The following is a 24,270-nucleotide window of genomic DNA, read 5'->3' as shown; positions in this document are numbered from 1 at the left end:
TGCGGGAAAAATTCAAATTCCAAAATTTTCGATTGCAACTCTTCTTCATCTTCGACCAGTCGTGTCTCTAGTTCGGTGACTGTTCATCACAACTCTCTTCCATTCCAGAAAAGGCACTTCACTGCCTATATATATAGCAACCCTCCATTCCAAAATTAGTGAGTTTTTTCTTTCCTTCCATCTTCTCTCTTTGCTGCTTCCTGCGTTCATCTTGCATTCTGTGAGAGTTTTAAAACACAACCTGGTTCACTGTACAAACAATACGCTGTGTTGCATCTGTTTGGGGTGATTGTTGAATCCTGAAGGCAGGACGTCCATTATTCTCGAGTACCTTAGGAGAGGACGAATTTCTGTCTTAAGGACACAATGTTCAAACACTGGCCTCAACCACAAATTTGTTCTACATTTGATTCTACAAAGAAAAATTGTAAGTTAACTTAAGTTCAGTGTTTAATTATTTACTGTATTTAATTATTCTGTTAAATTAATATTATCGAAAAATATTTCCAACAGGTATAATATGATCATTTGTATCTTGTTATGAAGCTTAATATAATATCAATTCATTGTAGGCAAACAATTTGGCATATTGTGCTCAACTAACATTTATGACACTAGTTCAAGGTGGGTATGACATTGGGTTTCAAGATTCTTAAGCCTCAAATTCAGATTTTCGACCAACAAATACTATAATGTGTAGTCAGGTACTTTTGCTGCTGTTTTGGTCTTGTTTTTGCTGAATTTGCTACTATTTTGGTGCTGCATTACTGCTGAAATTGCTGCTGTTTTACTATTATTTTGTGCTAAAATTACCATTGTTTGTTGCTGCTGAAAATGCTACTGTTTTGGTGCTATTTTGCTATTGTTTTGTGGAGATATTATTGCTGTTGATGCTGCTATTTTATTTAAATTTTTTTTCCAGGGTTTAGATGGCCACCAAGAGATAGAAGGCACTTCAAATTTCAAGCATAGGAGATGAATTGTTTTTGGACTTGCTTTTAAATTTTGTATCTAATTGCTCAATTTGTTATTGATGCTGCTGTTTGTTGCTGCTACTGGAGCTCTTGGAGTCAACATGTGAAGATAAGTGCATTGGGGTTGTTGTAAAATTTGAGTAGCATTTGTTATAAAATTTGGGTTATTAAACAAATCAGGACAAAATAATAATATGTACTTAATTTTTTGTGTGTACAATGCATGCCTATTAAGAGGCAATTGCTCTTATTTAAGCCAAAGTCAAATTTGTTCCAATAGCTATTAACAGAGGATCCAAACACAGATAAGCAGCCCACAGACATACTTTAATACAAATTTTGATTCAATAAACATGTTCAGGAGCCCCATTACAGTGTCCACCCAAATACAACAAAACAATAATATATACCAGCTCAAACAAAACATATACAAAATATAACCTCTCATCACTCGACCAACAAGACCTCACAACACTCAAGAAACAACATCATCTTGCAACCTGCAAAACAGAGTATATATACATATATATGTAAACAGTTAAGCAATGATACACTCTCAATATGGCTAGTGAAAGGTGTGTAGTATAAATTCCTTACAACACTCCTCTATGATTTGGTATAACACTTATATCAGCTCCTTGTAACCTACACATTAGCAAATAGTTAGAAACACTCATATATGATGATGCTGTCACAGTTATAAAAGTAGCAAACAATATATGACAAGCCATATAGCGATTCTGGTTTAGATCCGACCCTTTTTATGTTTTGGATCCGGGTTTCATTATCTTATATAGTTATTCATTTCTTGTTTCCCTTTACTTCTCCTGAGTTTGGCTATTGGGATGTGTTGGTTGCATTTGGAACATGTTGGTAGCTTGTTTCTCAAACTGTTGCTGCCCAGAATTTTGCTTCTTTGTTCGAGTGACACTTATTGTGCTCGAGTGGCCACTGTGGATTTCCAGTAATATTGCAGGTATGCAGAGATACTAGGAGTTGGCATTTTTTGCTTAAGTGGTATTTCTTGCGCTCAAGCAAGCCTTCTTATGCTGGAGCGGTGGTTCTTTGTTTGTAAAACTTATGGGAGTTGGTATATTTCGCTTGAGCTAAGCTTCTTGCACTCGAGCGGTGCAACTTATTGTGTCTGGTCACTCGAGCAACACTTTTTGTGCTCAAGCGGTCTACGTTTATATCAGTTTGTAAAGTCATTTTTCTTAGTCACTTTTTCACCTCTCTCTTTCTCTAAACATTTCAAAACCTTATTTTCTCTCTCTCTCTCTCTCTCTCTCTCTTAAACTCAGTTATTTCACCAAAATACACCTAGATCCGTCGATTTTTTTACCCGTGTCCTTTTGTTAAAAAACTAGAGCTCGACGAGGGCTTCATTCTAATTAGAGCAAAGTTGATTGTCGGCATCCTTGAGTTTTCTTCACTCTCTCTCTCTCTCTTTCTCTTTCTCTCGTCTTCTAAGCTTGAGGTAAGGATTCTTCATACTTTCTATAAGTTTTAACTTAGTTATTTACTATTTCTAAACAACACAGTGATTTTGGAAATTTTTGAAACAAATCTAGGGTTTTGGGTTAAAAATCTAAAGAGGGGTTTTTAAATAGATTCTTGGAAATGATTGTGGTGTTGAAAATAAAGTTGAGTTGTGATGAAGTGGTTGGGATTGATTTTGGAAGAAAAAGGAATTCTACCTAAATGTCTCAAATGTTGATTTTATATAAATAATGAATTGATGTTAGAAATATGGAATTGGGTTGATATTGATGAAGATGGTGGAGTTGGATATGTATTATCACTCATATCTTGAAACTTGGAAAGCTTATTTTTATTGGAAATTGTTTATCTATTTTGGGCTATCGATGGAATATAACTATGATTGTTGTAGAAATTGTATGAGAATTAGAAGAATTGAAACTATTGTCTCATCCATTTGCATCGAGTATTATTTCATATTTATACATTGAAAATGTTTATCGTTTTGAGAAAGTTGAGTGAATTTGGGAAGTATGTATTGCCTTATTGAATTAAGTTGGCCTGAGTATCCATGGTGATAGTCCTAAAAACCGCTCGTATACATGGGTGCTTATCCCGCGGATGAGGTTTCTGTGAAATGACAATAGTAGTGCTTGTGTAGCCTACGTTTACTTAGGTGTCGGTTTACAATTTTCCACTGATGAAATTTTCGTGAAAGGTTGTATTTGTGTTGAGATTTCCAGAATGTGATTCACTGCCCTGTTTTCTATTGTAAAGGAAATTATTTATGAATTTTGGTATTAACCTAGCATTGCATAGTTTTTGGAAGGAGATATAAAAATGTTTTGGCACGAGCATTGCATGTGCATTCACTTTATATCTTTGTTAAAATTCATATACTATGTTGGATTATTTCTACTGGGCTTTGCACTATTTCATTTTGTGTATTTATTGTATTTAATTTTGTACAAGCCAAGGACTTTAACTGTATTGGATTCAAATCCATTTTTGTTGTAACCAAGTATTGACTTAGAAAGTTGTAAGCCCTTAGGGCATTTCTTATTTGTTTAACTTCCATCATATTTCTTTATTATGTAACACATGCTACAGATTTAGGTTTAGAGCTTGTGAATGAGTAAATGCATGTGTTATCTTTTGTATAATTCAAATCATATATGAAGGGAAAGAATATTCATTTTGGAAACGCGCCATCTTATTTGATTATACGTCATGAGTTATCGTTTTATTTTTGGAGTGTTACAAGCCATTACATTCAACCCTTAAACAAATAAATCATTACCATTTCATTTAAAAAAAGAAAAAAAAAACAGAAAAAAAATGCATTACATTCATTACCACTTCAACAAAATGGTAGTGGTCCGCTATACATTACATACACATTCAACCTACAATACAAGTCATACTCATTCTATCCTACATTACATACACTGTTTCAATACACTAGAATGACAACTTCCACCAACAACAGAACAATAAAAGTAAAGGCGTAATTCAATTTATCACCAACTCTTTCAATCACCATTGCCAAGTCTCTATATTGTTTCTTAATCTTCACAGTCATGTCTTTGAGCTCCCTATTCAAGATAATTACTTCTCTAAGAGTAAACAAGACATCCATTCATTCTTTAAGAATATCATTCTCGACCACCTTCAAATTAAGCTGCATATGTAAAAGGATCCACCACTCAAAGAACTTACAACCATTTGGTGAATAGAGGCATACAAAATATAAGCAATTTGGGTTATCTATTGACTGAGAAATCTTAACCATAGCTTTGCTGCCACATCGACAGTTGCAGTTGTCGAATCTAACTTCATTAATGCTGCCCATACTTGCATTTGACGTTGACGTTGACATTGACATTGACCTACAAAAGAAATATCAAATAGCAAAACTCATTATAATATCAACCAACCTCCAAGATTCAACAAAAAGTAAAGAGAAGCAAAAAGCATCAGCAAAATTCAGCAGCAAGTTTACATACAATTATCTCTTATGCTTGAAATTTGAGATGTCCTTACATCTCAAATTTAGCAATGTCCTTATTACTCACTCTCCACCCCCTCTCAATTAATAAATCCACAATCTCCAATTTATCTTCATCCAATGGATTAAGAGAGCAAAAAGCATTCAGCAATCTCTAATTTATGTACAATCTCTAATTTATTCAACAATCTCCAATTTGTTGCCTACCCATAGTCTTGCATGTAAGCAGGGTTGGTGAGATGAGATTAAGACTTGAATACATTTTTTAATGCAATATGAGTTGAACTTCTCATCTAGAAAATCAAATTAACTAGATTACTAACAAGGATGAGTCACTGTATTCATCAACAATACACCAACAACAACAATATATATACTTTCCTGAAACTACAACACAAATCTAACTTGAAATTATAAATTCATGAACAATATGGAACTATGAACACCATTTATATATTCAATGCAAAACCATTATTATGAACCTTAATTTTTTAAAGCCCCAAATCAAAGCCCTAATTTTTTTAATTTCAAATCTAGTTTACTTTCTCAATCAAAACCCTAACTTTATAATCTAGATTTAAAATTAGATTTCAAAATTTGGAAGAGGAACCTATCTAGATTTTAGAGTTTGGAGGAGGAACCTGATTTGATAACGATGAATGAAGACCGACAATCTAAAAAAATGGATTTCTTCGCTCCGGCGAACAACAATGGTTGATGGACAGTAGTCGCTAGTGAAGAATGGTGGATGGTGGTCGCTGGTGAAGAATGGTGGACGGTAGTCGTCGATGGAGAATGACGATGGTGACCCAATATATGCATCTCCTCTTCCTCTCTCTCTCTCCCCTCCTCTCTCTTTCTCTCTCTCTCTCTTTTTGTTGTTGTCTTTTTCACATGGAAACCTCTGTTTTGCTGTGCTGAATGAAATTTAATTTTTTTTATAGCTAATCTAAGTCGTAGATTTTGTTAGGAGTGACGTGGCCCAATCTTAGCCATCCACCAGAGGGAGGGCTGGGAAGGATCTCAACTCGTTGTGGGCTATCTCATATATTGACCCTGTTTGACAAGTGAGTTCTGGGCTATTTTTTTGGTTAAAACCACACACAAAAAAAAAAGACTAAAATAATTAATAAGATAAAATGTCACATTAAATCTATAATCATTTCACTTTTTTCTCTCATAAACATCATATCCAACTACAAAAAAAATCAAATCCTCTTTCCAAACATAAAAATTTTAGCCTACTAAAATAGCCAAATACTAAAATAGCCTACTGAAATAGCAACTTCCCAAACACCTACATTGTGTATCCGACAGGTATAAATTAGATACACAGTAAGTGTGATATCCCAGTAATTAGTGGGTATTTTTGAAACATGGCTACGTGATGTTTTAGAAGTGTTTTCATTGGTAAATAATATAATTTTGTGTTAAGTGATTGGAGATCATGAAAAGGGTATAGTGTGTGATGATTAGTGAAAAATATGAACACGTGACGCTTCAAAAATATCCAATAATTTTTTATGATATACACAGTGAGTGTGATACGATACAAAAGGAAATCACAAAACAACGTGGATTTGTGAGTGTATCTGTGTATATTTCTTTGTGGGGATGTGACGTTGAGAACAATAATATTGTGAGGGTGTGGAAAAAATATCAAGGAATTCTATTTATCTCACTATTGTAATTTTTCTATTTGAGAGTGAATTGCTTCTCACCCAGCGTGAACGTAGGCATTTGAGTTGTACCACGTAAAATCTTGTGTTTTCTATTTTTCTTGTGATCGTTTTATTTATTTATTTTATTTTTATTTGCTTCTATTGCTTGGGTGGGATTTATTCCCAATAGACTGAAGGTCCGCAATGACTGCCCATCGGTCGGAGTTGTCGGAGATGATAGGAGCTCGCCATCCACTAGCAGCAAGGGTGGCAACAGCCAATGACGGAGTCATAAATTTAATATAGGAGGGTACCTATTAATTATAATCTCAAAATTTTTCTTCCTCAATCAATAACAATAACATAATAATAATTTTTCAAGCTAATATTAAACATTTAAAATTAATATTCATTGCAAAAAGTTTTAATTTTAAACTTTTACAATTGACCCTGACGAGTTTTCATCTTTTGAAATCTTTCCATGATAGTATCATTGTCAATGCCATCAAAAATCTCTCTCTCAATGTAGACAACCAAGGCTACCATTTATCCACTCATCACCTATTCGGTTCTGCAACTGATTCTTCACAATATTCATAGCTAAAAATACTCTCTCTACAATAGCAGTTGCAACATGCAAGATTAATGCTAAAGTCAAGAGCAAATACGCTAATGGATATATTTTGTCTCTTCCAGTCTCCACCATTTTCTTAGCAAGATCAGCAATTTCATTCAACCTTGATAACTCACTACTAGGTAGCATGTCGATAATATATATATCAAGTTGATCATTAAGTACTTTGAGCTCCACTGAAGAAAATTCTTTGCGATAAAATTCGGCAAGATGAATTAACTTTTTCTTGTAAAACCTAGAGAAAGGATTAGATGGATTTAAACATGGCACACAAAGTAACAACTTAGTGTTCGACTAAGTGAAACGAGCATTTAGTTCTTGAATTTGCATATCTAAAGCAATGTAGAATAACTCAGCGCGATAGTGATGTAAGTTTGTAATTTCTTGAGCATTGTGCCTTTTTCTCCCTCGAGCTATAAACATATCATCCATTTGGGGAACATCAATTTCATGCTTTTCACAAAAACACAAAATATCATCAAGTAAAGATGTCCACCCACTCTTCCTCATCTTTTGGAGCCGTACTTTAGAAATTTGAACTAAATTCATGGCATTAACAATATTTTGATCTTTCCTTTGTAGTGCTTGCGATAACTCACTTGTAATAGCTAATATTGTTTTCACCAAATGAAGGTTGAATACAAACTCAAATGATTGAATTGAGTCCAACAATACATTTGCTTCTACTCGTTGTTCTGAATTTGAACCATTCTCCAAAATCATTTCAAGCACATTAATCACACTGTTCAAAACATACCAGTTAAGTTGACTAAAGTACCATAGTGTGAACCCTAATGTGTATCACCAACACGTTTAAGATTAATTTCTTGATTTAAGCCTTGCCCATTAGATAGCTCTCTAGTATTAAGTGCCTCAGCAACTTTTGCAGCTTGCTTCTCCCTAACAATATCTCAGTGTTTGCATGATGCTCTAACAATATTCATCACATTAGAAACCAAAGTGAAAAGTAAAGCAATTTGACCATGATTCTTTGCCACGGCTACAAGTGCTAATTGCAATTGATGAGCAAAACAATGAACATAATATGCACAAGAATTCTCTTTCAATATAAGTGTTTTAAGACCATTAAACTCACCTTGCATATTACTAGTCCCATCATATCCTTGACCCCAAAATCTGGAAATACTCAATCAAAGTCTGGAGAACAAATTTTCCACAGCTTGTTTGAGTGAGAGAGCATTCGTATTAACAACATGCTCAATACCCAAAAAGCACTTAATCACTTGGCCTTTTTTGTCAACATATCGTATTACAATTGCCATTTGCTCCTTGATTGATATGTTACGGGGCTTCATCAATCAAAATAGAAAAAAGTGCATTACCAAGATCTCTAATAATCACATTGATAGCTTCAAATGCGGCTACATTTACAATATCTTTTTGAATATCAGGAGATGTCAACTTGAGATTTTGTGGAGCATTGCTAAATGCAACCACTATGACATCTTCATTATGATTAGCAAGAAAATTGATAAGTTCAAGAAAATTTCCTTGGTTACTTGAATTTTCAAATTCATCATACCCACGAAACGTAAGTCCTTGTCTTAGAAGAAATTTGACACAATTAACCGATGCATTCAAACGAGTTCGATACTCAATTCGAGCTTGATCAGATTGCTTGAAAAAAATTGTTTGAATATGTTGATTTTGGTTTAACAAGTCTTGACATTTACTTGAAGCTTGATTATGAGCACTATTGAGACCTCCAACATGAGCCTGAATTTTTTCTTTTTTCTTCCTATTTGAGAAACCCTCACCAACAAAAGAATCACTACCAGCTTGATTTCCAATATCGAGTTTGAATAGATAACAACATATGCTGCATCTTTTACTACAATATACTCCAACCAATTTGGAAATTCACTAAACCAAGCCTGATTAAATCACCGAAGTTTTTGTCCAAATAATTTTTGTGAAAAATTATGATCACGAGGTTGATAAAGACTTTTTTGTAGATATGCCCTACAAATTTGGTCTCGATCATTAGCATTATAGTCCATAATCTGAGGCCATAGTCTTAGATCTGCAGGAAGGTCTACAAAATTGATTTCTATGCGACCTTTTTTTGCGGAAGAATAATTATAATCTTCTTCTTGAGAAAGAGATGATTCCAACTTTGATTTTCTTTTGAAATATTTCTCCATGACTATTTTAAAAAATAAAAATCAAAATAAAAATTCATAATCAAAATCACAGACCCCCCACAAATCAAAATCTCCAATTTTAATACAAATCAAAAATTGTAATTTAGCACAAATCACAACAAATAAAATTTCTAATATACCTATATTATAACAAATAAAAGTCCCTAATTTAAATAACAAATACTACAAATTAATATTTTTAATTGTAGCACAAATCAAATTTCTAATTTTAGCACAAACAACAACAAACCAAAATCCCTAATTTTAATATAAATCATCACCAATAAAGATTCATAATTTTAGCATATCAAAATCTTTTATTTAACATAAATAATAACAAATAATTTTTTTTTACAAATCAAAACTTAACAAATAACTATAAATTAATACTCATAACTTTTATTTAAAAATAAAAAAATCATAAATAAAGTTACTTGTAAACAATGAAGAGAAGATACCAAGGTTGTAGTGTGATATCAAATTTGTGTTGTGTGATCCTAATCCGGTGAATCGCAAGTTGGTAAATTGCAAAGCAACAAAGAGAGATAAAGAAAAAAATATATATATAGCGACACTTAACGAATACTCTAAATAAATAAAAAAATAAAAAATTCTATACAACTTTAGGGTTTTAGGATTTCAGCCTTGCTGTCATGTTCCCTTGAATCAAAAAAAAAAAAAGTAATTGGATTGGAGTTGTGTCAGTGTGTTTGGGTGCGTGTGTTAGTGTTTTTGGGTCAAATTGGGCTGCTGTGTATATAGGCATTGTGTGTAAGCCACAAACAATTCTCAAAAAAAAAAAAATTGAAATGTGAAGAGGGCACGTAATCCCCTTAGCCCCCATGTCCTTTCGCCTCGGTAGTAGATGGTGGCCCAAGGTGATGGGTGAGAGGAGAAAGTGAAACTTATTTAAAAAATAAGTGAAAACAACTTTTTTGTGTTTTGAAAACTTTGAAATCAATTTTATTTTTTTAAAACAAATATAATATACCAAACAAGTTTTCATTTTCAATTTTCTAAAAAAATGAAAACAAAAACTGAAAATATAAAATAAAAACGTTAACAAACAAAACCTTAACTACTCAAGCCATTAAACGAAATCCACAAATATCAAATATTTGAAGAAGGCCGATCTCAACACCGGAGTTTGAGTTTCAAGATCCTCTTCCCCTATCTCCTCCCTCCACCTCCCCTGATAATTTTTATTTTTATTTTTAAAAAGCCTCACAAATAAAGATCATTTATCAGCAAAGTTGATAAAAGCTATGTTTAAAGTTGTACATGGCTCTTAGATCAACAAAACTTGTTATGGGCCATTTGTCGATGCTTTTCCCATTGTTTTGAAGTGGTCTAGGATAAAGCAATGGGTGTCGGACCTGAAAGTCTTAAGGCCTCTTATGCCAATGCGGATGAGACTTACGAGATTATCGGTGGGCCCTCCACTCCACATGGCCCATTATGACTTATTGTACAAATTGTTGATTATGGCCCAACCAAAGGAGCAATGGTGGCTCTTGGATTGACCATGGACCAAACCCTATGGCTAAAGTGAACCATCAACAAATGGCCTATAAAATGAATAATTTGAATCACGAGAATAGAATTCGTGGTAAGTGTACAGATTCAAAGTGCATTGTTCGGTTCAATTTAATATATCAAAGACAAAGTTCAATGGAAAAAAAAAAAATTTAAAAACAAAAATACAACACATGTAATATAAACTTTGAAACATCAAATGGTGAAGACATTTCAAAACCTTGTGTGTGAATTTGTAATGAAATAACTTAGAATGATGGAAAATTATTTTTGAAAAAATTTATCAGCGAAGGCTGTGTTTAAATCTTTAATTTTTCAAAGAGAAAAAAGCGTTAGATTTAATAATTTTTCATGCTCCTAACATGAACTAGTAAAAAAATGTATTATATAAGTATTGTGACATAGTTTTATAGGCTTAGAATTTTAACTGTTTATAATTACTTTTGATCTCTCTTTAGCCTTAATTCAAAATTTTGTAGTAACATTCTTTTCAACGATCACTAGAACAATGTTTCTTTTGCTGTTTGGTTGTTTTAGAAATTAGAAATTTGAAAACCAACCGTTAACATAAAATTAAGTTTACTTTTAACTCGGGATGAGATGAGTATGAATTTTATTTATTTATGTGGTGTTTAAAGCACAAAACTTTATTCCAATTCCATAAACATATGGGCCACTTGTGATTTTGAGGCAAAAGGAATCAAATGAATCCGCTTTTTCCCTCCATAAGTGCCACCCATTAAAGTGTAATTACTGTGTACATTGTTGTTGGTGCCAAGCTCTTAGCCCCAAATATCCACATTAGTTTTGTAATGAGTTTTTTTTCTCTCCTTCTTTCAATTTATTATAACAATGGCTGGCAATATAACGAAGTAAAATAACTCAACAATTATTTGCATAAAACACAATTACCAAAAAAAAAAAAAAAAAAAAATTGAAGTTGGAAAGATACAAAATAAATATATGAGAAATAAAACTCATAAATTGTTGGAAAAAATGATTTTTGGAGACTTTAATTTAATATTAAAATGTGGTGACTTTAATTAAAGATTAAAGTGGGTCCCAACCATCTATTGTGTTGGGTCCAAGTGGGTCTAGATACTTTGCATTGAGATCTTTACACCACAGATAGAATGGCAAAAAACTATTGAGATTTGAATGAGAAATTACCTCATGAAGTTAGTTTCATGGAAAAAAGGTAATGAAGTTTGTAACTCCTGCATTAATGGGGTTTGTAACTCCTGCTTTTATTGCAGAGGTTAATGGTGTATTATGAACAGCCATAAAGGCTGGAGGCTCTTCCTCTCTCTCCTATACATGTATAAATTGAGACCCTCCTGTCAAGTCTCAAATACAGAAATTTTTACTTCCATTTCACAAGTCAGTTTGCCTGAAAGTTCCTACAGTGAGAGAGTGCTGCCACTGTTTTGTTCGCTAAGCTAGACAGAGAGTGCTTCTGCCGTAGCTGGTTTTGACCGTCGTATCTTGGGAGGCAGACGTCGGGATTCCTCAAGCACTCGACCAGTGAGGCGGCGAAATCTGTTTTAAGGAAACTGCTTCCGTGCAGGCTTCGGTTTCGTCTCTTTACCCTTTTATTGTTTTGTGTATTTCTGTTAAAATTTAGTTGCAATTATTAGTATGTGTTCTTAGTATATATATAATTTGATTTCTTCATAAATCTATTTATTTAATTTCAAAATTTGAACAACATAAATAATTGAATTCATTCATATTTTACTTATATTTTTCTTTTTCTTTTCAAATTTTTATTCAAATTCATGAATCAAACACAATTTTAGTGATGAAAAATTATTTGGTTGTCCTAGGGGCATGGCTAGGTGGTGCCCCAAAAATATTGTGATTGGTGGAGGGGAGACTCATGATTTGGTGGTAGGCGATGAGGAAACAACATCGGACATAAGATTTGATAATTGGTAAGAGCATTGTCACGTGATGTTCAAAGATTTCTTTTCCTTCATACTTTTTGTATTTTTTTTTTTGCTATAAAAAGTTAAAAAATCCTTTAAAAATACTAATTTTTTTCATCTCCTATTTTAATCCAAAAGTCAACAAATTACAAAATAGCCTATTCTCAAACCAAGAATGTGAAAAAAGAAGAAGATGATAATCATTTTATTACAATGTATCTCAACACAAAAAGTAATCAATAATTACTCCATAAAAAGAAATTAAGTAATAATGATATATAAACATAAATTTTGTATAAACTTTTTTTTTTATAAGTGGCTGTTTCATTTTAAATTAAAATGCAGAGTTGTTTTGGGAAAATGATTAAAAATTATCTTTTTGGCTTTTTTATTTTTATTTTTTATTTTTGAAAAAATATGTAAAAAATGTAAGAGATGCTGTGACTCAAAGCCTCCGTTTGGGAAGTGGGTTGGCTTTTTGGCTTTTTGGCTTTTTTGGCTATTTTAGCCTGGGCTTAAAAGCTTGGTTTGGGAAGGGCTTTTTGGCTTTTTGACTTTTTTGAGTTTTTTTGTGAGAGAAGAATGTAATGATTATGGGTTGGATGTGATGTTTTGTTTGTTATGGCTAAAATAGCCTATTTTATTTTTTGTGGCTAAAATAGCCAAAAAAGCCTCCAACCCACCTTCCCAAACGGTGCCAAAATGAGTTAAAAGCTTAAAAATAACTTTTAATCATCTTCCCAAAATAACCCTAAGTCATAATTTAAAAAACACTACTCATAATTTTGAATGAGTTTTTTTTGTAATGAAATCATTTATGAACAGAATTGCTTGTAAACTTTCAAAGTGGAAGGAATACCAAATAATAAATAAAATAAATATAAGGGGAATAAGATGCAATTAGAGAGTTAAATTCTTAATCTTTGATACAAGAATTCTAACTAACCCACTAACTTGTAAAATTAATTTTGTAATAGGAGTACGTGGGGATAGTTATTAAACGATAATTATAAGGGGGATGCACCAATAAATCCCAAATTAATAACTTATGCACTGTTTAGTCCTAAAAATTTTCTTATAGACTGAATGGTCCCATTACAATGTTAATAACATCATATACAATGTTAATAACATCAGAGTCATGTTACAACACTACAAGAAAATCCAGCTTTGGCGACTAAAAAATGAATTTTCGTCGCTGAAAGTAGGACAATCGGCGACTAAAATGGAATTAGTCGCCAAAAGTGTTCACTTTTGGCGACTAAGACAATTTAGTAGCCAAATGCATAGTTATTGGCGACTAAAATCAATTTCGTAGCCAAAAGTAAGGGTTTTGGCGACAAAAATTCAGTTTAGTCGCCAAAAGTGCAGATTTTTTGCTACTAAAAAAAATTAGTAGCTAAAAGGAGGGGTTTTGCCGACTAAACCCGACTTTAGTCGCCAAAAGTGCTGTTTTTGGCTACTAAAAAAAATTAGTAGCTAAAAGGAGGAGTTTTGGCTACTAAACCTGACTTTAGTCGCCAAAAGTGGCTGTTTTTGGCTACTAAAAAAAAATTAGTAGCTAAAAGGAGGAGTTTTGGCTACTAAACCCGACTTTAGTCGCCAAAAGTGCTGTTTTTGGCTACTAAAAAAAAATTAGTAGCTAAAAGGAGGAGTTTTGGCTACTAAACCTGACTTTAGTCGCCAAAAGTGGCTGTTTTTGGCTACTAAAAAAAAATTAGTAGCTAAAAGTAGAGGTTTTGCCGACTAAAACTGACTTTAGTCGCCAAAAGTGCTTACCCTATTTTTTTTGTAAATATTTTATTTTTTACATAAAATATATTAAATAAAAAAAATTATTTTCATATATACAATTTTGTATTAATGCCAGTGAATATAGTATATAAATAATATTTGTTGCAATAATATTCATATGAATTGGGAGTGGCGTAGTGGGGGAGCAAGCCTTGGGAAGGCGTAGTGGGGTGCAAGTTGGGAACACAGGTTCGAACCTTGGGACATCCAGCAGTGGCAATATTTTTTTTTTTTGAAATATGGTTTTGGCGACTAAAGGCGTTGGTCGCCAAAAGGTATACCTTTTGGCGACGAAAATCTTAGTCGGGAAATGTTTAAATAATAAATAAAAAAAATCACTATTGGCGACTAAAAATTTAGTCGCTAAATGTATGATTTCAAAAAATGGAATTGCATTTGGCGACAAAAAAATTCGTCGCTGAAGACCTGTGAATTGGCGACTAACAGGTTTTTAGTCGCCAAAGGAATGGGCGACCATGAATTCGCGACAACAGTGGCGACTAAAAGTTTTTGTCGGGAAAAGTGAAAATTCGACCTTTGGCGACTAAAAATTTAGTCGCCAAAGGTGTATTTTCTTGTAGTGCAAACATTGGATTTCAAACATCTAATGTTCATCAAATTTCAATAATGTTTGAAAATATAGGATGAAAAACATCTAATGTTCATCAGATTTCAATAAATTTTGAAATTATAGAATGAAACATCAGATCATTTACATCATTCACATCATGTTGATGTAAAAATGGGACTAAATGGAGCATAAGAAAACTTTTAGGACTAAATGGTTCAACGTTTCAAAAACTAGGACTTATGGGTAAATTTTCTTAATTAAAATTGAGTTTTGCTAACAAGTGCTTTTAGATCACTCAAAAAACTAGACATAAATAGCAAAATATACAAGACATTTTTATTGAAATCAAAAAAGTTTTTTTTAGTAAGTTAAAAAAATTTGACTTATTTTTTAAAATATTTTTTTTACCTCAATTTCGATATTAAAATTACTTATTAGCATTTATCTTTAAAATCATGTGAGAATTAGTACAAGAAGTTGCTACCTATTCATTTTGACAGTTTTTTTAGTCAGAAGACTCTCAAAAGTGGCTCTGGCCAATTAATGAGGATTTTCCCTTAATAATTGGACACGAATGATTAATGAGAAAGTGATAGCTTTAATAGTATTTGTTGATTATTCATATTTGACAGATGTGGACCATATCAAATTTGATTAATATTATCATTGAAATTTACATTTGATTAAGAAAGCTTGATCAAACTGGTTGACCACGATATGAATCCTTATCTCAAGCAATCCCATTTCCCAATTTTATTTATTTATTTATTTTTCTGTTTTTTGTTTTGTTTTTGTTTTTGGGCTGGGATGTCAAGGGCAAGAAGTTCATTGGAAAATCATAAATCATGAGTTCAAAAAGGGATCAAGCAATTAAGATTACAAATAAGTCGAGTTGAATTAAGTTTTAGTATGTTTGAACTTGTTTATTAAGATTTTAACGAATTTGAGCTCAAATTTGAATTTAATAAAAATTTAACGAACTGAACTCGATCCGAGTTGGCTTAGGCTTGACTCGAGCTCGAGCTCGTTTACGAGCCTTAACGAGCTAAAAAATTTATAAATTCATATTTTCGTATGAGATTAAAGTTATAATTAAAACTTTAATTATAAAATATATATATATATATATATATATATATATATATATATATATATATATATATAAACATTCTAAAAAAAAGTCAATATTTTATCAAAGTAATAATATCTACTACCATTATTATATAAAATGTACTATCTAGTCTATAGTTAATTATGATTTACATTTATATTTTTTAAATATATAAATAACATATTTTTCTTATTTTTTTATACATATTTTTACATTATTTAATATATAAATAATAAATATTAAACGAGACAGCTAACGAGCCGAGCTTTAAATGTTTGGGCTTATTTATTAAAAATTTAACAAGTTTGAGCTCAAACTTGAACGCAAAAAAAAATTAACGAACTGACTTCGAATAAGCTCTTACCGAACCGAGTTCGAGTCTGTTTACGAATGACTCTATTTATTTGCAGCCCTACAAGCAACTATATTACTAAGGTGAATTCTTATAGTTTGGGTCTTATGTTCTTTTGGTTCTTGATTTTTCAATTGTGACACATTTGACTCAGAATTTTGAATCTTATTCTAAATAAGGACAATTAAAGATACCATTGCTTAATTTTAAGGAAAAAATCGTCAATTTGATAAAATATAAACTAATTTAACAAAAATAAATGTCAAAAAAAATATTTTTGAATTTCTCAAAATTATTTCTACCCACTAAAGATAAAATTATGTAAAATTAATTTAGACATTTATTTATTTTTTTTAACCAAATTAATTTTTATTATATGTTTGGATGATAATCATGGAATGGATGGTTGTTTTTATTTTCATTAAATTAGTTTATATTTTTCTAAAAGTCAAATATGGCGACAATTTTGATATAATTATTAAACCAATTCATTAAATCAAAAAATCTAAAATTAAAAACATTTTATATATTAAATATATCTATTACACATTAAAAGTCCAACAACCCATTACATGATTATCATTTAAACACATAACAAAAATTAATTTGGTAAAAAAAAAAATAAATAAATGTCTAAAAAATTTATTAATTTTACATAATTTTATCTATGGTGGGTAGGAATTATTTTTAACAATTCAAAAATATTTTTTTAACATTTATTTTTATCAAATTAGTTTATATTTTATCAAATTAACAATTTTACTCTTGAAATTGCGCAATAATTTCTTTAATTGTTCTTATTTGAAACAATATTTAAAATTTAAAATTAAATATGTCACAATTAAAAAATTAATAACTAAAATGACACGAGTCTCAAATTATAGAGACGATTAGTGTAATTCATTCATATTATTAGCAAAAAAAAATAAAAATCCAAACAAAAATGAAGACAAAAAAGGTTCAATTGTACCTTCAAAGACAACCGACTTCAATTTTCCCTATTTTGTATGCCATTCATTAGATCATAAATTAGCCACGTGATAAATCTAACTGAATAAAATTATAAAATAAAATAAGTATCTTTTTTTGCTGTGAATTGGAGAGACATAATTTTGTTTTAAAAAAATAACTAGGTGTCAAAGGAATAAAGTTGATCGAGTTGGGTCAGATTCAAATCGGAAAATGACAATACTTTGAGAATTGCGTTGAGGCTTTGGATTATATACTTAGGTCAAGTTTGGCATAATTGAAAAAAGATAAAAAGTTAAAAAGTCATTATCCTATTTAAGTCACATCATCTTATTTAAGTCACATCATCTCTCTAACACATCACTTTAAACCCAATCCATATTTCATAAAAAGTCAAAAAGTGCACTTATTTAGTCTTCCCAAACTAGGCCTTAGTGGGTCAAATCTACGTTACATGGGTGGGTAGGCGGTCATTCACGAGAAGGATGGTAATTCGAACCTGACTTGATGGAGAGTCTTTCGATGTAGATTAGAGCGATTTTTTTTTCAAAAATACTCTTGATGGGTTGAGAATGGTATTTAAAAATGAATTTTTGATAATTTTCAAGTCAAAGACGGTGATACGTTTTCCAATCCCGATCCTGAAGAAAATTACTATTATACCCTTCTCTATATATACGTGTGTGTCTATTTTTTTACTCAATTTAGGGTTAGGTTCGCACTCATACAAACACATCGCTTCTCTTTGCTCTGGTTGTTGTTCCCTCATCGCTCGCTCGCTCCTTCCTCACCGTCGACGTTGCTCCTCCCTCACCGGCATCTCCTTTCTCCCTCATCGACGTCTTCCTTCTCCCTCACCGGCTCTCCATTTCTCAAACCGTTGTATGAGTACGAAGACGAACCAAAGTTCGTTCTTATTTTCACTCCCCAATTGACTCTCTCTCTGGTATGATTTGCCTCTCTCCTCTGTCAGCTCTTCGATTTGCCCCTCATTTTCACCATTTTCAGCTCATCGATTTTTGTTATTTTCTAAATCTTTCATCTCTATTTGGTAAAACCCTAGCTCTTGATTTTTTTTTTTTTGGTGTACAAATCTTATTTTAAATAGAGGATATTTGCTCTGTATGTGCTCTGTATGTGTGTATATATCTATATGTATGTGCTCTGTCGCTTGATTCTCCTCTGAGTTTTGCTTTGTTTCTCATTGTGTGATCTCCGATCTTCTAGGTATTTTTCGTTTCCAGGTCTCTCTCTATTTGATATATATATATATACACACACACATAAATTTGTATGTGTGTTTATAAAGTTTGTTGGATTGGATTGAATTGTTGATTATATTTTGTTAAGGATGTGCTTGATCTGTTCGGGGATTTTTAGAGGTCAGGGAAGCCCAATTTCCGTTGGAGGGCGGGGGCAGGGGGTGATGGGTTCCCGCAAGAGATCGAGGACGGGGACAAAGAATTTAGCACCTTCAAGTATCAAGGACAGGAAGTGTAATAAACCCGCCCCATCAATTCTTATTCACTAGGACTATTTAAAGTGGCTTTGTTCTCTGAAGTTGTGTGTGACTGATTGTGAATTAGTCATTCAAGGCTGGATTCTACGATAAACATTGGTGATAGTCATTATGTTTCTATCGTCAATAGCATGTAATTGCCAGTTACTTGACAAGAGTTGAATTGCAATTTGAAAAAGAAAAATGCTTGGGAGCACTAAAAAGGGATCACTAGAGGGAATATTAATGATGTGGCAATGGGCCCCGCTCACTTTCTATGTCTTGTTTTTATTTTTTTATTATTTTTTTTGCCATTCCCAATATATTAGTGCTATTAGTGAAACATTTTTTAGTAGTCTAAATCATTGTTGATTTGAAAAACGCTTTGGAACTCTAATTTTTGAACCCTAAAGGTAGCTCTAATGAGTTGGCAGTGGACTCCACCCATACTGATGTGATGTTTTGATCTTGGTTTGTTTTTATTTTATTTTTTTGGTTCATTGTCATGTCATTAGTGCTCTATTAAAGCATAAAAATTAGTGATCTGAATCATTACTGTTGCTATTTTATAGATAAAATAGTAATTAAAAACACAATTTTATAAGATTTAGATAAATGATAAGTGTTAAAACAAATCATTGATTTTAATTAAAACAAAATTATAAGAAAGTAGCAAGGAACCAAAACAAAGTATTCAACTCTTTATAACCCTGATTCTTGGAATTATTTTTCGTATTCCATAATACTTAAATTTTGTTTTCAAGTAATATCCATCCCTCCTATCCAAAAATAACAATTTTCAATTTTTATATAGAAGTCAATAGGTATAAATACATGGGGCCCACAAATTTCCAAATCCATCATCAGTTTACATAGAGAAGAGGACCCCCTCCTTAACTCCACATTTGACCGTCTACCCCCCTACCTCGCTCTTCTCATACTCTCTCTTCATGTATCATTGAGCAACCCATCTGAGCTAAAACCAGAAATCTACAACCATTTTTCAGCTCAAAAACCACTCTCAGATCTCTCTCTCTCTCTCTCTCCCCAATGGCCAAAACCAAAACCCTAGCAAAACCCATCAAGAAAAACCAGCCCCACAATGCCCCAAAATCACAGAAACCACCATCTTGGTCAGTTGTGAGAAGCCTCCTCACCTGCAAACACCTCCAGACCCAACCACAGCAAAAAGAAAAGCAAGAAAAACAACAGAAGCAGCAAAAACAAGAACGACCCACAGAGGAAAGCAGCAAGAAATGCAAGAAAATGAAGTGTTCAGGCTCACTCTGCAGCAACACAAAGGTGATGCACAGGCCTGAACCACCATCATCATCAACCTCAGAAGACAACAACAAAAACAGAGCATCAATGGGTGGTTCAAATTCAATTAACAACCATACTGGTTCTTCTAGCAGATCCATGAAAGCTCCTCTGAGTGAACTAAATGGGGCTTCATTTTCAGCGTCTTCTAACTCTTCTTCTTCTGCTTCCACTGTTGTTGGGTCATTTAGAGGCATTCCTTTTAGGAGACTCTCTGGTTGCTATGAATGTAGAATGGTGGTTGACCCTGTTCTTGGGTTCACTAGAGACCCTTCTCTCAGAGCCTCTATTTGTTCTTGTCCTGACTGTGGTGAGATCTTCATGAAACCTGAGAGTTTGGAGCTTCATCAGGGCGTTAGACATGCAGGTAATAAACTATGTCCTTCTCAGTCATCTACTACTCTGTTTTCTCTAATTTGAAGTGTTCCATTTTTTGGGTTTCAATAGCTGTTTGTTTCTGATCCATGTCTCAGTGTGACTCTTCCTAGTTCATTACCCATAACCCATTGCTTGATCTGATCACACTGTCTCTCACTTATTTCAATGACAACACCTTTTACTAATATATTAACAAAACTCTCAATCTAGCTGTCTTTTTATTTCATTAAATACAATAATGTTGAAATGTACCATAAATGTGTAGGGTACTGCTACTGACCATAAATGTTCAAATGAAATTAAATTGGAATACAGAAATAGAGAAAATTAGAGTTGAGGATCCAATGCTAAATGGGGTTTTAAAGGAGAAATTGTATTAAAGGCATCAAATCCTCTATCCCAAATTTCTGTTTTCTTATTCTAAAATATTAACAATTATTAAACTACATGTTGAGATTTTCAACATTTAAATTTTTTATATAATTTAATAATTATAAATATTTAAAGACAAAATTATATAAAAATTTGAAAACAGATCTAGGCCATGGGACAGTGGACTCTCCCCCACCTCTGTCTGGTTTCAATACCCCTGGCCCAAGTATAACTCTCCATCCCATTTCAATGCCATCATCACCCAACACCCATTAATGAGGCTTCCCTGTATGGTGTGCTTGCCCAATACAAAAGGTTATCTATTTATATAGCTTAAAAAATTAAGAATAATTTAGAAAAATCACAAAAAATATTATTAATCGAGTACACAGTTACATGCAATTTTAGAAAGGCTAGATAATTTCTACTTTCACATATTTTTTTAATATATATTTATTTACTCATTAATGTGACAATACATTATTAAAGTAGATTTTATTTCAGATTTCAAAATTCTTTTATTACATAATACATAGGTAGTAACAATATATATATATATATATATATATATATAAGAATACAAAACCCGACCCAACTCTCTCACACAAGCTCTCTATCACACCCAACCCCTATAAATGGATTGCATCTAATTTTGTAACACTAATACTATAAAATCAAATTATCATTTATTTATTTTTTTGCCATACGATAAGATGATAAAAGATTAATAAATTAAATTACAACGAAAAGGTTACGAATCGACTCGAATCTTAAATATCTGACCTTCTCAGAATCTTAAGAAGAGACAGTTATATGGATCACTGAGTCAATTGTCTTGTCTTTACAAACTCATATTTAACTACTCAAAAATTACTAACAATTGTCATGTTATGATTTGACTTTATTGCATATGGATTTCATATTATACAAATCTTAAGTAAAATCAAATGGGGTTGGTAGCATTTTTCATTTCGTAATTAAATTTTATGAAATTTGTTAATGTATATAATATTTGTATGCATTATCATTCTAACTCCATTTTTGTCTCCACCTCTTGTATTATACACCAAAACTCACATGACAACAGTGTCCGAATTGGGTCCAGAAGACACAAGCAAGAACATAGTAGAGATCATATTCCAATCAAGCTGGCTCCGAAAACAATCCTCCTTCTCATCATCCCCAATCTGCAAAATCGATCGAATTCTCAAAGTCCGAAACACCCCCAAAACCCTATCGAACTTTGAACAATACAGAGACACCATCAAATCCAAATCCACCAAGCTCCCCAAAAAATACCCACGCTGCATCGCCGACGGCAACGAGCTCCTCCGCTTCCACTCCACCACCTTCGTCTGTTCTCTCGGCCTCAACTCATCTTCCAATCTCTGCAATTCCATCCCCAATTGCAGTGTCTGCAGCATCATCAAAAATGGGTTCAAGCTTCCCAATGACGCCGGAAAAGGGATTCTCACGACGGCCACGAGCGGGAAGGCGCATGATAGTGCGGCGGCGGCGGAGGAGGACGGTGGTGGTGATAGGAGGGCGATGTTGGTTTGCAGGGTGATTGCGGGAAGAGTGAGGAAGAATGGGGAGGGTGGTGGTGGTGGTGGTGGTGGTGGTGGTGGGGAGGTGGTGGAGGAGTATGATTCGGTGGCTGGAGCTGCCGGAGTTTATTCCAATTTGGATGAGTTGTATGTGTTTAATCCTAGGGCTATATTGCCTTGTTTTGTTGTTATATATCGGGGATTTTAATTGAACACCTTTAAATTGTTAAAATAAAAAAAAAGGAGTTTAATTCCTAAATCCAAAAAAAAAAAATAAAAAAAATAAAAATAAAATTAAGAGTAATAAAATGCAAAAAAAAGTTTTGAAAATGTTGCCTTGTTTGGTTGTTTTATTTATTTATTTATTTTTGGATCTAAAATTATTTTCAAAAATTTTAAAAAATCTTTTACATATTTCCTAAAAGTGGGTGTTTTTAAAAACAAGGGTAAATTACAAACACTCCCTTGAGATTTGGTAAAAATACAGATTTCTGCATGAGGTTTGAAAAATTACAAATTGCCTTATAAAGGTTAAATTTACATAAAAAATTAGGGAGGAATCTGTATGAAAATAAAAATTTCAGGAGACAATTTGTTATGGAAATATAAACCTCAGGGGGCGGGATGTAATTTCTCAAATCTCAGGGCGGAATCTATATTTTCACCAAATCTCGAGAGGGGTATTTGTAATTTAACCTAAAAAGAAAAATCAAAATAGTTTTCAAAAAAGTATTCACAATTTTATTTTGTTTTTTAATAATTTTTTAAAAATAAATAGGACGAGAAATTACATTCGTAGTGGTTAGACGGTAACTAGAAAACACATCTAGCAAATGAGTATTTTATTAATAATAATAATAGAGATCATTAATTTTGAAATTCTAAAAAGATTATTAATGATATAACATTTAATAAAAAAAAATAAAATATAATACCAAGGTCAAAATATCAAATCATTCATGGTGGGGTCCACTGCCACATCATTAGTGGTAGCACTAATTAGTGCTCTCACTCATTTTCCTTTTATTAACCCGACCAACTTTACTTTCTAGTCTTAAAATGCACAGGTTATCGATAGTAAATGGCTTCAACATGGCTTTGTTTGGGGTATTTTAAAAAAGTTAAAAAGTCAAAAAGTTATTATTCTATTTAAATCACATCATCTTATTTAAGTCACATCACTTCTTTACCACATCATTTCAAACTCAATTCATATCTAACTCATATTTCATAAAAAATTAAAAAATATACTTATTTAAAACATTCTAAACAATCGATTAAAAAATAGTTTCAAAGCGAAGATTTGGGTCCAAGACTGGGGATTTGTAGCCAATTAGGATTTGTCCTTCTAATTCTTATTTTATTTTCAAAAGTTTGAATTTTTTTGAGAGAAAATCGTAAATTATATTGAATCGGGAGCCAGAGTTAATAATACATTTTTTAATTAAGTAATGTTAGAAATTTTAAATATTTTATTAAAAATTTTATCAAATGTCCCACATGGGTGTGAGATCTACACAATGTGAATCCTATGTGAATCTCACACTCATATAAAATATTTGATAAAATTTTTAGTAAAATTTTTAGGACTTTTTGTTTTTAATCGCTCATATGGTAACGTATTTTAGGTCTGTATGTGGAGGCAAGTCTTTGGTTTTGTAGCTATTTGCCACCTAAATGAGATGGGGCAGTGCCAGGCACATGGCACATGTGGGGATGCGAAATTTTTGTTTTGGATAGGTATGTGTGCAGGTCAACTATCAGCACTTATGTTGTACAAACAAATTGGTTTACATATTTCATATGAGGTTTTTTTGTTTTTTTTTGAAATTTGTTATTTTGTGAGTTAACAATAATTCATGGAAAACAAATTGCTTACTTGACCATGTTTTGGCCATTTTTGGAGGTTATTGTCCCCTTCTCAAAAAAAGACCTTCAGGTATGTTTGGGCTCAATTAAGATATCTGTTGTAT

At 32.3% G+C, this 24,270-nt stretch overlaps 1 protein-coding gene across 1 annotated transcript; it reads left to right on the top strand.

The window, feature by feature from the left end:
- Positions 1-19,539: 19,539 nt before the first annotated feature.
- On the top strand, positions 19,540-22,591 carry LOC114289152 (uncharacterized). The gene is made up of 2 exons (XM_028232815.2): positions 19,540-20,367; positions 21,838-22,591. The coding sequence occupies exons 1-2, from the start codon at positions 19,731-19,733 to the stop codon at positions 22,503-22,505; spliced, it is 1,305 nt and encodes a 434-aa protein (XP_028088616.2). The 5' UTR covers positions 19,540-19,730; the 3' UTR covers positions 22,506-22,591.
- The last annotated feature ends 1,679 nt before the right edge of the window (positions 22,592-24,270 follow it).

The sequence above is a fragment of the Camellia sinensis genome, chromosome 6 (assembly GCF_055761805.1).
Source record: "Camellia sinensis isolate YWXY chromosome 6, ASM5576180v1, whole genome shotgun sequence".
Lineage (NCBI taxonomy): Eukaryota > Viridiplantae > Streptophyta > Magnoliopsida > Ericales > Theaceae > Camellia > Camellia sinensis.
The sequence above is the reverse complement of the archived record's forward strand: the minus strand, read 5'-3'. Positions and strand labels throughout refer to the sequence as shown.

What these genes read in the sequence shown, in the direction of transcription:
- LOC114289152 (XM_028232815.2), top strand. Translation starts at nt 19,731, where the DNA reads ATGGCCAAAACCAAAACCCTAGCAAAACCCATCAAGAAAAACCAGCCC. An exon ending in TCAGGGCGTTAGACATGCAG is followed by an intron (nt 20,368 to 21,837) that starts GTAATAAACTAT and finishes ACATGACAACAG; the next exon opens with TGTCCGAATTGGGTCCAGAA.